Genomic DNA, 14,799 nt, shown 5'->3' with positions numbered 1-14,799 from the left:
GAAAGTGTTACCAATAATTCAATATCATACAAGTGGTATCAAAACGGAAAAGTGAAAAATGTATGAGCACAATCCAATATTGAAAAATAAGCTCAAAAGCCATGATCGATCTTACGCATCGATGTAAAGTTTAATTTTTAAACAATCCTTCACATTCGAAAATAAATTCAACAAATATCAACCTCACGATGTATAAGTCCGAATTACATTTCTTCACTATAGCGGCCATTCGTAAGCCAAATATAAAGCCGTTGTTTCCAAACGAAATGCATTAGAGCACTTCCTGGAAAGCAACGTTTTGATGTATTCCAACGAGGAGAAAGGAAGCTAAATTATCCATAGAACGTGAACGGTTCCAAAAGGCGTTGAAATGAATCCTAGTCGTCGAACCTTTTTAAGGTTATGACTTCTTACTCTGTTAATTTGGCCGTTTATGCAGGAGAAAAATGAAATTGGCTTGTACTATTAGAATCATAAGCAAAAAACAGCAATACAAAAAATATTAACATCCTTATATTGCTCATCAAAATTTTGTTTATATTCTGTTGCTTGCCCGCCCGAGAGTTATAATATTCGTATTTTTCAGACAAATGTAGAAAAGAATTTGTTTCATCTAAGAAGGTAAGGAAACTCTAAACCTTTGAGCGGGAGTGTAGATATTGTAATAAGTGTTGAGCTTACGCAATATAGATCGCGTATACGGCGTCGTAATTACGACGAATTCATCGAGTGGACTTTCAACAAAGGAGCGACGAGAGAAAACTGAAAAGGGATTCCTGTGGATCTTCTTATCGACGCTGCAAATCTTCATTGTCTATTAAGCCTCTCCGTTCTATGATAGATTCTAATCTTCCTGTTTTCAAGCTAACGTGCTTCTTTTCCCCTCCCGCGTGTCTTTCTGTTTCATAGCAGAAACTGCCAATTTCTGGTTGCTCAACGGGAATCGTATCTTCCTAAAGATCGTGTTTAGTTAATGATGAACAAATGATGATCATGGGATTATCGATCACTATCTTTAAGTTTAAAATATTTTTAACCTGTTAACTCTTGGACATACTAGTGTCTTTATCTTAGAATATCCTATTTTTGTTACTTCTTAGGTTAAATTTTATTAAAAATAGATTATATCATTATTTAACCTATAGTTCTATGACTATAGGAGTTTCTGTTTATATTAGTGATTAATAGTATGTAGAGATATATAATAGTAGATAGTAGTAGATATATAGAATAGTATGTCGAGAGTATATTGATGTATTAGAAAAAGTATTAAAAATCAATTTTCCCATATGTATTCTGAATTTTCCAAACGTATCCATTAATTAAAACTCGATTAAGGGCACTAGAGTACACTAACACTACAAAAATATTGAAACTACTGAAACATAAAAAACTTGTACAAACTTTTTTGAACTCACATATGTTAATAATAGATATTAATAATAAGATTTATGACCCAGAAAATGAAGCGAAGATTAATTGCTTTAAGCTTCAAAGAATTAATACTAGATTAATGTTATGAGACAAATAGAGCCTATTGCACAGAAGAATAATCAATATATAACCACATATAAATTTTCGACATAATAAAATACAAATATATCAAAACATGATTACCAACGTTGAACGATTATTATAAAAAAAAAGAAAGAAGAAATAAAATTAAATTATCACAAAGATTTTTCCGTTCGTTCGTGTTTCCTGTACCAACGTAATTAACACAACCACGGTGCAGCGAGGCGAGACTTCGTCCTTAAGGATGCGTTTACATCAAAGAACGTGAACACTGAACACGTCTTGTGACAAAGCAATTAGTAACAGAACAAAGAATACTTCCTACGATTTGATACCCTTCTCGCTACTAAAATTCACACTAAAATTCCCTGATTCCTTCTTTTCTGTATTCACCATTTGATTTATAGCTAACGAGAGTTTTCTCTCTTCGAGGTTTCAGCCCCTGCTGGAATCACTTTGAAACAGGAGTCTGCGTCCTGCCTAGTCTAGACTACTCTTTTCATTGAAACATTATTCTTTTTGCTGACTTTTACTTTATTTGAACTAGACTTACGCTTTTAGCTGGACTAAGTACATATAGCGTAAATTATATTTATTGGTTGAGATTATGTTATTATGATAATTTTTAAAAATAAAAGTATTGCGAATATTGTATAATTTTCTTTGCTTATAATTTGAACTGAAGAGTTGCAAGGAAGAGTAAAATGTTGTATAAATTAGAAAAATTTGTTTAGGGGATTTACAAGAAGTTGAATTAAGAAAACATGACAAAAGGGAATTAATTACTGAAAAATGGAATTGAGGAGATCTATCTAGCTGCTCGAGTTAGTACTCAATATATTTTTATCAGTTCGAAATACGAATGTTAATTTTATTACCGCATCGTTTTATTCATATTAAAGATTGTTAAAATGGTAAGATTTTAGATATGAAAATTTTAACATTTGACATTTAAAGAAGAGAAAATGTAATATGTATGAATTAATTTACGATACTATTTTACGAAACGATATCAATTATAACAATACCAATTTTAAACAGACAATATAAAATATGTTCAAATATAAAACAAAAGAGTAAATAGTAATAAACATTTATTTTGCTACAATAAATTTACTACCAATAATAATTCTTTACTGAGAAAAAAGAATAAGGATAAAGAAAATGACAAAAGAATTTCTCTTTCTGCTGAAGAAAATGCCCATCAGAGAAGGGATAGAAACTTTGGCAACGAACCAATTTTCTAACAGAGTAAAACAAAAAAGAAAGAGAGGAAAAAAGAGAAAGAAGCATAGCGGCACGATCGAAGGAGGAAGACGGTCGGCGACCTCCTGAATTGCGACATAAGGAGCGAAGCTGTTCACACACTGACCCCCATTTCCTTCCCGCCGGCGCGGCGAATAGCATAGCACCAGTTTTGATTTTGCCTACTACTCGATCCCGTATTTCGCTCTTTTTCTTCATTCGGATTTCAAGGAAAACTTGTTTTTTCTTTCAATCATGGAAAACATCTGTTCCCTTTTAGAGAAAACTGTGACTTGCTTCTTCCATTTGGATCTTTTACGCAATTTTTTTTACCTATTCCAAGTATTTGATACGCTTCGTATTTCATAATTAGTGGATCTTTAAAGTAACAGAAAAACACTAGAGAAAATTTCTATGTCTGACAATTTTTTTTTAGATTATAATTTAATTATTACTGAAGATGAGTAAATTTCACTAAAATGAAGTTAAGTAGATTGTATGTTTAAACTGTTATACTAGTAAGCATAAATGAGAAAGTAAATTGATTTTGAAGCGTCACTAATCGTCGATAATTCGCCTACATTTCATATTAGTGTAGGTGGATTAGCAATAAAGAGGAATGCGACTTTCCACTATTTAGTTCTTTTATTCTATACACGCATATGCGTAAGCCAATGCACGATCTACTAATACCTTTTGCAATAGAAAGTATACCTACAACCGGAATCGACAGGCAATATCCGGGAAATTGCTAAATATTTATGTATACAATGCAAACTTGTCCTTCAGCTTATCTCTTCGTACGTCAATCGAAATTAGACCTCTGAATCCTAATAATTTATAAAGAAGAAAGAAAATAAATCGATTCTAAGTCAAAAAAGGAAATGAAAATTAATTTCAGTTTCCTGACTCAAGTTACGTATTCATCGAAACTTGATATATATTTCATAGATTGAATTTAGCGAATATAGACAAGCTAAATCAATTAGTGCTAAACGGTATATCTAATCATACTAACTTACCTAAATTAAAAAATGACAGAATCCTAGTATATTTTTTCGAACTATCATTAAGTTGGACAAAAACTGTAGCTTTATATGTCTATTTCAATAGCGTATAATATCAAAGAAATTATATAAATCTGTATAAAAAAACCATATGAGAAACTTATAAAAAGATTATATTAAAATTCACAAGTATTCCTTCTTCTCAATTTCAATCCATTCCATTTCAAACTTAGCTCCAAAACAAACAAAAAAAGAACCAAGAAGAAGTAAAGAATAGACAAGAATTGTAGGAGGAAAAAATGAAAAGAATGCATTGAAAATTTCTTCAATTCTTAAACATAACATTACCCTAATCGTAATAATTACTCACCATGGTGCAGGGTGATCGTAGTCCCAGCGAACGACCAAGACACAAATGCAGACTCGAGGACTTCCGCCTCGGAACGATAAGCTCGCGCTAAACTCGACTACGTTTCGCTCGTTACTGTTCGTCTCGGTTGCACTCTCTCACAACGCACCACAATCGAGCCATGTCCCTTGTACCCCTTCCTCTCTTCACCACTCTCTTCTTCTCTTTCCTCTTCCTCAATTCTAATAATTTTTCTTTTTTCCAAAAGGGCGTTCACCGAAGATTCAAACTGCGTTTACACAACGAATATTAATATAAGTTTCTTAAAATTGTTAAACTACTCTCGTGTACAGGCTTAAGATCGCGGACAGTTTGAAGGGGCTCACCCGGAATGGACAGCCTATATAAATATCCCCTCCAGGGGACGAGAAGACTCGGTGCAAACGAGTGATCCAGGAGAAAGCCTCTCGTTCGATTGGCCCCACGAACCGGTATAACCGAGACAATTCCAGGTATCTCTTTCCACCGAGCGATACAGAGCTGTCCGCCACGCATCCTTCCCTCGTTCCACTACTGATCTGAAAGCGACGCATTTTTGTTAGAGAAATTCAACGAAGCATTGGTGACAGCACTCGAAGTCTTCTCTGTTTCGAGATCAATGGGTGATCAATTGGATATCTTTGCAATACATCTAAAAAATTTGTTTCTTCATACAGCAGATGTCTATAACTTGTTGTTACACTATTAAATAACTAATGATAAAAATTGATTACAAAGGGTCTCTTGATTGACGTAAGGGTCTCTTCACGCGCGAGGAATGCATACAGCCCTAGATACGGTTAGATCAACTGACGATTCCATATACCTTTTTATTTTATAACTTCCATTATATCCATTTAGATTAGTTTATGTAAAGAGTATGGAGTATGATGAATTCAGGTTGGATGATTATGTGGAATAGTAGAGTTTCTTTTGTTTTGGATCTGTGGAATATAAGTTACTAATATTTCTTTGTTTAGACATTAAGAAGGTTATAGTATGTGATAAATTAAGATTTATGGTATAAAGTATAGAATACTGAAGAACCTTGTCTTAGATCTGTGGATAGTGGAGAGCAATCTATTAGGGTTTCTTTATTGGATTGTATAAAGGATATAGTGTTCAATAAATAGAAGTTAATTATTTGAACTTTGGAGTACCTTTATCCTAAATCTGCAAATGATGCATTCTTGATGATGGTGATTTGTTTTTGTGAAATTTTATGGATCTTGTTAGTTTCTTGGTAACCTTTAATTCAAGTATTATGAAACTGTTTACTACTAGATATGACCAAAATTTACTATCGGTAAGATTTTATGAACTTTATTACTAACTTGCCACATGATTAATATAATAAACTCAGCTCTAAAGAAGAATGAAAAATTGGTAGAAATATATATTACATTTATTATTTAATCTCCTTCATAATTATACTCTAAAAAACCAAACAAATATTAAACCATTGTAAAAAAAGAAATGATTTCATCATTTAATATTTATATAATATTATTTTATTTTATATCAATCAAGAGTTTTCAACAATAGCATACAAACCTTTGTACTGTACCTAAATCTTAAAAATATGCTATCTATCATCTCCCAAAAGAGGAAAACAGAGAACTAAAGAAATTCTCTTTAAAGAAGTTAAGTCCTTAAATATATCTTCGAGAATAGCGCTGGAAGGCTTCTATAGCGATTCATCTTTATGCAATCGTTTTGCAGTTTATTTGCAGACAGAAAGCAAGTCAGCCATTCTGCTCACCGAACTCGATTTGTGCACGAATTCGACGCAAGCAACGCGATGTATTGATCACACGTTGCGATCTAATGGGTCACGAAACACTATCGAGCTATAAATACTTAGCTGTAATCGATATCAATTGATGTGCTCGTCGATCAGAAAGATTTAATCGAAATTCACAGTGGCCGCAGGTTTGGCTATTCCTCTATACATTCAGCAAAAACGAAACATCAGTGAAAGTATATAAGTGCATGTTACTAAATTTTGTTAATCGACAGTATTATGGCTGCTACTAACATAGTTATATTTATAGATACATATACGAATGGCTATTTCTGGATCTTTTCATTTCATGTTCATATTTTGTAAAATATTTAAAGTATAGTAATAATACAGTACAGTACACGTATAACTCGTTATATTATTTAGTAGCTAAAACAATCTTCTACTTACAGTGGCTATAAAAAGTATTTATTATAGTATTTACATTGTATATATGTAGCAGTACTTAAGCTGTGTTATAAAATACATATATATCTATTAATAATATAAGCACTGGAAATAAATGACAAAAAAGTGTTGAAAATGTAGTTAACATGGTCGTTTAATTACAGGGGAAACTATTAAGCTTTAAACGACAGAGAGAAGCACTCATACGATCCTAGTAATAATTCGACGTTGTTAAATACCAATCAGGAGAATTCAGCAACGACCGGTTTATCGGATCGTTCTAAACGTAGAACTGTTCTTCGAACTTCTAGAGCAGAAAAGAAAATTGCCTGTATATACCGGTGCGTAGAAGCATTGCTAGTTAAGCATCGTTAATGTAAACTTTACAAACAACATTTTATTAATGTCTAATTACGCGCGAAAATATCGTTCGAACTGCAATAAAGTCCTAATTGTTTTCTAATCTTACACATTTTCTTCCATATTTGCCGTACAGATATTACAGAAACTATTTTGGTTACCTACTTTCTACATAGCTTAACCTTTCTTCTGCATACTAATCATTCATACTAAAAGATCCCAAATATAGAAGAATATCTTTTTTAACTTCCTACATGTTTTCCTGAAAATGAAAAAGTATTGCTAGTATAGAACCATTAAAACACAATTCTATTACGAAGCTATTAATAAATTAATAAATTAGGTTGACAACTAAGTGGTTGCGGATTTTGTCAATACCACCTAATGACAAAATCCGCAACCACTTAGTTGCCAACCAATACTACTAAAGTACCAATACAAGTTTTATTTCTTTATAGAGAAACTATAATAACATACAAAAGTACCATATAAAAGTGTTTTGCTATAAAAAAATGCTTCCTAAAAAACTGCTCTAATACATTCCTAATATAGAAAAGTAATAAAATTCTAATCAAATCCTAAAATCATCATTCTAAAATTAGATTTAGATTTATTATAACTTTAAATTACTTTAAATTCCGTTTCCACTTGTAATCATCTTGTATACACTATGCTAACCAAAATTTACATTAAAGCTAACTACTAAGTGTTACTTATTCCTAACCTCTCAAATTTCACTAGGTTTGTGAACGAATTTCAAGCGCCTTTTCCAAGCGCAAAATATTCGCGTCAGCTTGAACGAAACAGGATCGAGAGAAGTGAGAGGCGGCTTATAGTATGTATATGGTGGCGCGATCTTATGCAATCTCATGATAGGAATCATGGGTCAGTCACTTGGCCGGCTCATGGTGCTTCCATGCGTTATGATTCTCCGGCCAGGAAAAAAGAACTGTCGTACGGCAGACAGCTTTTATCGAAGACATAGGTATGTCGTAATGACAGCTCGCGATTCTTTGAGTAGAACTTAATGAAAAGATATTAATAGAAGCGTTATATAACGGTATAACATCGTCTACTACAGCTACCGCATTATCATAGTCAATGGAATATCATTATTAAGTGTATGACTTTTCCCGTTTTGCCAGAAAACTAGCGTTTACGGATTCCACTATTGGCATAAATGATACATAATGGTAATAGTACAGTGCATGATTGCTGATGGAAGAAAGATGATGGCAGTTGGAATCATAGAAATTAGAGTATAGCATATATTGCATAGATGAATATGAAATATGATTTGGAGAGGTTAAGATAACGAAAGTGCAAGTGATTAGAGCTGATGTTGATTAGTTAGTAAATTATAGGATAAAGAAAGTGTATATAGTCTAAATAGGTTACTCTGTTATAATAGTTCATATTACATACATATACATATGTATGTATATATCCTTCTACTCTTATCATATCAAGGGATTAGATTTGATATTGATCGTTCAATTATTAAATTGGAATTGACATGATACGAATCGAAAAACGTATAGTAAATGTTTAATAAATGTTATCTATGGACGTTTGCCTTTTGTTAAAATGTGTATACGTTCTTCTGGTATCCTATGTATTTATTTCAGAGTATTCAAGCAAAGTAATCTAATTACTGTATACATATTCTCTCTATCATATAAAATGAAATAAAATATCTTAACTTTTTCGTGTCTTTTAAGGGGTTAGATTTAAATACATGAAAGAATCATTCTTCACAGAGGGGAAAAAAGTGCTATTCCAATTTTAGAAAGTAACACAAAGAAAGATTTTGTGCTCGAAAGTTATAAAATATTAATTAATTAATTTAATTTTTCTTTATTCTTCCGCTTAGAACGATTTTCTTCAACTTGATTGAACTTTTAACAGAACAATCAGATATTAGAATACATTACAATGATAAGATTCAAAAGTTAAGAGAACTGACATATTAATTAAATTATCACGGAATGTAGATTTGTAGATCTGAATGTAAATTTTGTGAGACGATGGTTGACTATATGGAGTTAGAGAATAGAAAGTGAATGTATTGATGAATAATGCTTCTATAGTAACTACCAGTGAGATTGATGTAAAATCGAATAACTAGAATTGCTGCTCAGCGAACGTCCTTGAAATTCATCCTCTCACTCCTACTTCTATAGAAAATTACATTCCTAACCTTCTCCATCCAACAAGCGTCATCTTAAGTATATCAAGTTAAAATTTATGGTAAGCCAATCATTATAATTCCAATACTAAAAAAATTAACTTCGGCTAACTTCCAAGATTATTTCTATTGTATATATCGTCGAAAAGTTTTGTCAGATATAAAAAAGAGGAAATAAATATCTTTTTAGAACTACAGAATGATGTAGAAATAGTAAATATGTTTCATGACGCCCAAAAAATCTTATTACTTCCAATAGTCTCTTTTGAATAAAAGAAAATATATTTAAAAAACATACTTACGAAAAAGAAAAATCGTGATAAGAACTGCGTTACTTTTGCATTACTTTATACATCAAATATAATTTTCATCAAATTGAAATTGACAATCTATCCTTGAAAATTCCCTCTTATTAAAATATTCGAGATTAATTACTAACTGCAGTTTTATCGCAGTGTTACCAACCTATGTAAAGCACGTTACAGATTACAAAATCTATGAGACAATGCAGAGAATGACGCGTTTCTAGAGTTATTCAACAGAGAGGGCAGGTGTCTTCTACTAGTCGAACCGCTCAAGTACATGGGAGTAGGATGGTTATGGGTACTGTGTAATCATCAGCTCGCCGTGTATCCGGGCATTGAATTCGAGGATTCTCCCCGGCCTCCTTCAGATCCCCTGCTCATTGCACGCTGCTTTGGTTACTTGTCTTTCGCAAGATGAATGGCCAGGACCGTGTACATCCAATCACCAGGGAGAAACGATCAAACCTGTAATCGATTCTGTAGAGATAACACTTGATTTTGTAATCCTTTATTACGAGATAATTTTGCTTATTACATAAAGCTAGGTATCTAGGAAATTTAGGAGAATTAGTAATTCTGTGAAATTAATAGCTGATTTTTTAATTTTTATTACATGATATTTTTCTTTTTTAGAAAAGAGATTATTTTTCTTTTTTAGAAAGATATTTTTCATAGAAAAACTGGATGTCAATGAAGCTTTAGAAATTCGAGTGATTGAAAATTTATTGATTTTGGAAAATTTAAGATTATAAAAGTAACAATTGATTTATCCTACAAATTGCTTTTATATTATAAAAGTAGGATACTTAAAAAATTCTTTAAGTTTATGGCAATTTACAAATAAGATCGGTTTATGTTAGCATAAAATATCGATCTATAATATGGTTATATCAGGTCAATTTACATACTTCTTTATTAAGGAGGCCAATAAAATGGGAGATTTACGAGAGTTTTGAAACAAGACATCGATAGCTACCTTGGTCCGTTATGTGGGACAGAACAGGAAGAAACGACAATGACGTCTATAGATGTGACGCCAATGCATTTCTTGGCAATGTACAGAAAGACATAATCTTGATTGTATCTAGTCTTTCTAGCCGTTTTGTATAAACTCATTCCCATTTTATTGCATTTATGTCCTTACTATTCATTTGAAAATCAATCCTTTTCTTTATTTTAATAATTCTCTATATATACAAATAATTTCTATAATCTTAAATAAATGAAGAAATAATTATACAAATAGCTGAGAGTTCCTAAGGTTTTTGATGGCATATTAATGCGTAGGAAATCATTTGGTTTACACGTACAGATATTGAAACACAAGTACTTACGTATGTGTATACGAGATACAGCAAGTACACGTACCAAATCGGATTTTTCTGCGTGGTACCGGTGAAAGGGAAAAGATACCGGCGCGGCGCGGTGGTCTGGCAGGCCTAGATACCCAAGATCTGTCTGTCCTCTCATTTATATTCAGCAAAGTTCATGTTATTTTAAGATTTTCATCTTTCATAGAATTTTTGATTTCCTTCTCATTTTGTTTATTTGTAGGTTACGACCATGGTACTACATATTGTAGCAAATTGTAAAATATCAATGAAGAGAAAGCTATAGTTATTCTTTGTTTATCTATAATGGAGATCAAGGTACGTAGTTACAAATGTTTACCAATTTAGAAGATATGGATTACTATTTTATTTATTTATTTAAAAAATTTATTTCTAGACGAGAACTTCTACCTAGTAATTGATCATCAATGTTGTCAAAATACTATACAAACATAACATTAATACATAATACTAATACAAACACAATACTGGAAAATACTACGATTTCATACAACGTAATACCATAATAATCAACATATAAATTAACATATAACAAAGAAGATTCTATTGAAAAGTAAATGAACACTTCCCCCAGGAGAAAGATAGAGCTACTCGATCTCATAAACTCTTTACACACCCAAACAACGTAATATCGTAATAATTAATTGACAATAAAGAAGATTAGATTCCATTGTTAAACGTCGTGTCTAACAAAACGCATGTACTACGTGACGAACTGATATTAGTCAAACGCACAAGAATTTAGAAAGTAACGGGTCACTTACGAGCCTCAATTACTCCCAACATCGAACGATACGTTTGCAAAACGTTTTAATATTTCAAAGTACCGAGGGAAGGTCTCAGCTTAGAAAGTATACGATTTTTATCTCACGGATGAATAATATCCCGACCAGGGAGCATCGATTCACCTGCGGGTGATAAAACGAATCATAAATTTCTCTTACTTTCACTCTCGTTCGTTTACATTGTTACGGATAATTGATCGAGTGTAGTTTGCTGATTAGAACAGATTACCAGGTATCCTTGCGAGATTAACCTAACAATGATGAAGCTTCCCTTCATCAGTTTGGATTTCATTCTCTATCTTTATTTTGTCTCTTTTTCGTCCATTCTTTGTTTCCATTTTATTGATTTATACATTGTTTTTATCAAATTTATTTTCCTTTTTATTATCATTTATATTTTTCCCCCGATATCTTTTATATTTTTTAGTATTTTTAGTTTCTTTGCTATATCTTGTAATTTCTCTGTCAACTTTGCTTTTTTTATTGTTTTCATTGTATTCGTTACCTTCCTTTTGACTTTCTACGTATATTATATCTATATTATAGGAAATCGATTTCTTTCTCTTATTATTTCTCTTACATATAAAGCAATTCACTAATAAACGCCGCTAACAAATCTCGCTCTTATGAAATTGCTGATGTTTCTAACCAATGACTCTAGTTATCTCTTTCTATCATTATACAATTTAATCTCTCCTAAGTTTTTCTACATCGAACTTAATTTTACTTTTTAATACATTTCCACAAATTCTAAATAAAAATAGACAACCATATCTCATGTCCTTTATTAACTAGTTTTACTCTTTTCCTAGCGAGAGGAGCCCTCAATAAAACACCTAATTAATGAACTTTGTAACCAACAAAAATGACCTGAAAGTCTATATCATTTTTCTTCATTGTCTCCAACAAACTTCTAGCGAAACCGAAAGCGAAAAGCTAGGATTAAAAGGAAAAAAGGAAGTGGTATCGTGCAAGCTAATTTTGGTGAACGTGTTTCCGCGATAGCACACGGAAACAACCTGAAGCAACCAGCCCATCAAACTAACCGCCTTTCTTCCTCCTGGTACTAGAAAGCTTCCATGGAATTACACAAAATTACAATCGGACGTCAAGCTTGGCCTTTTCTATTCCTATCCCATTCTTCGCCCGTATTGCGTTACATCTGGAGGATACACGAAGTCCTAGAAACGATGGATTACTATCATGAATCTAATTGATTGCGAAGACAATGGATTTTTCTATCTGTGACAACATTGCCTCCACTTTGAGGATCGTCATAGGTGAAAGCGAGACAAATTCCTCCACTGTGTCCAGCCCCCTACTGCTCTTTCTCTGTAATTACTTTAATAATCCACCTTCGTATCAACCTTATTTCCAATGTCCTAGGAACTCCTTTCCCTGGCCACACAGTTTAGGTTGTTTCTTAAGTTTGTCTGGACAATAGGTGTGACATCATATTATTGATAAAATATAAGATTAAGCGCGGAATTGCAATTTTGTTTTACATTTTACCTCAGAAGTTTAACTGTTAATACATAACCTTCAAAAGCAAAGGACATTTCCATGTTTCATTTTCTGCAGTCGTTCCTACGACAATATCCATCATCTTTTTATCCATTCATATTCTCTCAATCATTTCAAGTATTCCATCATTGTTCATTCAATTACGATTGCACCATAGAGACTCGTTTTTGCAAACACGTAACGCAAGATGATCTTTTAAGAGTGATGACAATATTTTACAAATGGTGTTCGATGCTTTTCACAGAACTTCCATTTTCTTTATTACTAACAACCTTTGTTGAAAGCACACAAAAAAGAAAAAAATACAATTTGCGACTACCTTAAGGAAACAGTGAAATTACGGGTATCTACCGCTGGAAGGCGAATGCTGGTGGAAATTATCAAAAAACATAAACTTTAATCTCTTTCTTAAGCGCCACGAGCTCGAAAAAGTTGTTATAAAAAAATGAAACGACCTGTTTATGTTCTTAATCAATAGTTATATCATTAAATATACATCATTAAATTTTCAGTACTGTAAGTCAGTACCTTAGAATAGTTACAGTAACTTTTGCGTCGTTCAATTTAATAATTAATTAAATTCTTTGATCATTAAATTTGAATTTTTTAATTGGTTGATCTTGAGAAAGAAAGATTTTGAAAAGTCAAATTACCAATTACAAATAGTCTAAGTTGAAATTCTTTTAAAATTAGGCTACAAATTCAAAAAGTTTGCAATATAAATTTAAGAAATTTCTAGATTTCCTCGTAGAGAATAATTTATAAGCAAAGAACTTGATGTCCGACCATGTGACCATAAGCAAACCTATTCTACTTTTCCCAACTAAATCCCTAGAGTTCCATTTCTAAATTCAAAAACAAATTATAAAATGTTCTGAAAATAATAAGAAATTGTGTAACAAGTTTTGTCAAAAATATTTTAAAGACATTACATTTAAAAAATATATTATATAATAAAACTTAAAAATATTGTATACATGTACATACATAGCATTTGATATTACTCTACGTTCAAAAATTGCATGCTACTGTACCACATTCCAATTAAACTGCACTAAAAGCTATATAACGAAGAGAGAGGCGACGAGAATTGTTTAATTTAGGTAATAACGAAGTACAGCTCGAAAAGTTATGGCATGCAAGAATGTTAGCCTCTTCAACTAAAATTACAGACTACTTGAGTAATTATGTTATTGTTTTCGTGATTACGCTAACGTCGACGAACTCTACCGTTGAACTGCGTTGATTGTACTTGATTGTCTCGAATGAATATTATCTTCGTGTATCAACTCGTTTTAAACGATTAAAGTTAGAATTGTCAACTATGTACCTTAAGTGAAGCGCGTCACACGCATTCATCCCCCTATCACGAATGGAAGCTGCAATTACGTTAATTATTTTTATTGCAGCATTTTTGACGCGTGTTATAACGTCACCTTGGTAAAAAAAAGCCATTTGGTAAATCTGTCTTGCCTCTCTGGATAAAATACTACTCTTTAGAAAAAAATGTATGATTTAATTGTTTGATAATTATTTACGAAACGACTTAACTCTCTGAGGTTAATGATCTTGAGATACACTGTCAAGGTTATGGGTAATTTCTTACATAACCATTACTGAAGCCTAATTTCAGAGATATGGAAAATATTTTGAAATAAGTTAAATTTGGATCAAACAATTAATATTATGTTAATATGTGATCATTACATAGCATTATTATTAATATGCGATCATTACATAGCATTATAATATGATGTTATGTTTGACCTCGATCAATGAATCGGTAAATCGTAAAGGATGAGATTGTAATTACCTTGTTCCAGATACTAATTGCTGTAATAAAATACTTCATTTGGTTTATTTGACTTTAAAGATTGAGTTTCTATACATTATAGCTTTTTATTACCTCAGTGATTTGTTGTTTTCTATAAAAATGTGT

The 14,799-nt window shown here is 31.9% G+C and overlaps 1 protein-coding gene and 1 long non-coding RNA gene across 5 annotated transcripts in view; one reads left to right on the top strand and one right to left on the bottom strand.

Moving 5' to 3' along the window:
• LOC100647502 overlaps positions 1–4,440 on the bottom strand; it is a 29,821-nt gene extending 25,381 nt beyond the window's left edge. Inside the window, exon 1 of the mRNA XM_003396535.4 lies at positions 4,138–4,440. Within this exon, the coding sequence (XP_003396583.2) occupies positions 4,138–4,140 (3 nt within the window). The 5' untranslated portion in view covers positions 4,141–4,440. The remainder of the gene's footprint in view (positions 1–4,137) is intronic.
• The window catches only part of LOC125385499, a 43,831-nt gene extending 29,536 nt beyond the window's left edge, over positions 1–14,295 (top strand). Inside the window, exons 2-7 of one of the 4 annotated variants that reach the window (XR_007224868.1) lie at positions 4,470–4,628; positions 5,878–6,087; positions 6,511–6,687; positions 7,448–7,691; positions 10,754–10,848; positions 10,928–14,295. This is a non-coding gene — a long non-coding RNA (uncharacterized LOC125385499). Of the gene's footprint in view, positions 1–4,469; positions 4,629–5,877; positions 6,136–6,510; positions 6,688–7,447; positions 7,692–7,851; positions 9,095–10,753; positions 10,849–10,927 lie in introns of those variants that run through there. The other 3 variants (XR_007224866.1, XR_007224869.1, XR_007224867.1) reach the window with 3 other exon arrangements.
• The last annotated feature ends 504 nt before the right edge of the window (positions 14,296–14,799 follow it).

The sequence above is a fragment of the Bombus terrestris genome, chromosome 7 (assembly GCF_910591885.1).
Source record: "Bombus terrestris chromosome 7, iyBomTerr1.2, whole genome shotgun sequence".
Taxonomy (NCBI): Eukaryota; Metazoa; Arthropoda; class Insecta; order Hymenoptera; family Apidae; genus Bombus; species Bombus terrestris.
Note: the sequence above shows the minus strand (reverse complement) of the source record. Positions and strands in the feature narration are given on the sequence as shown.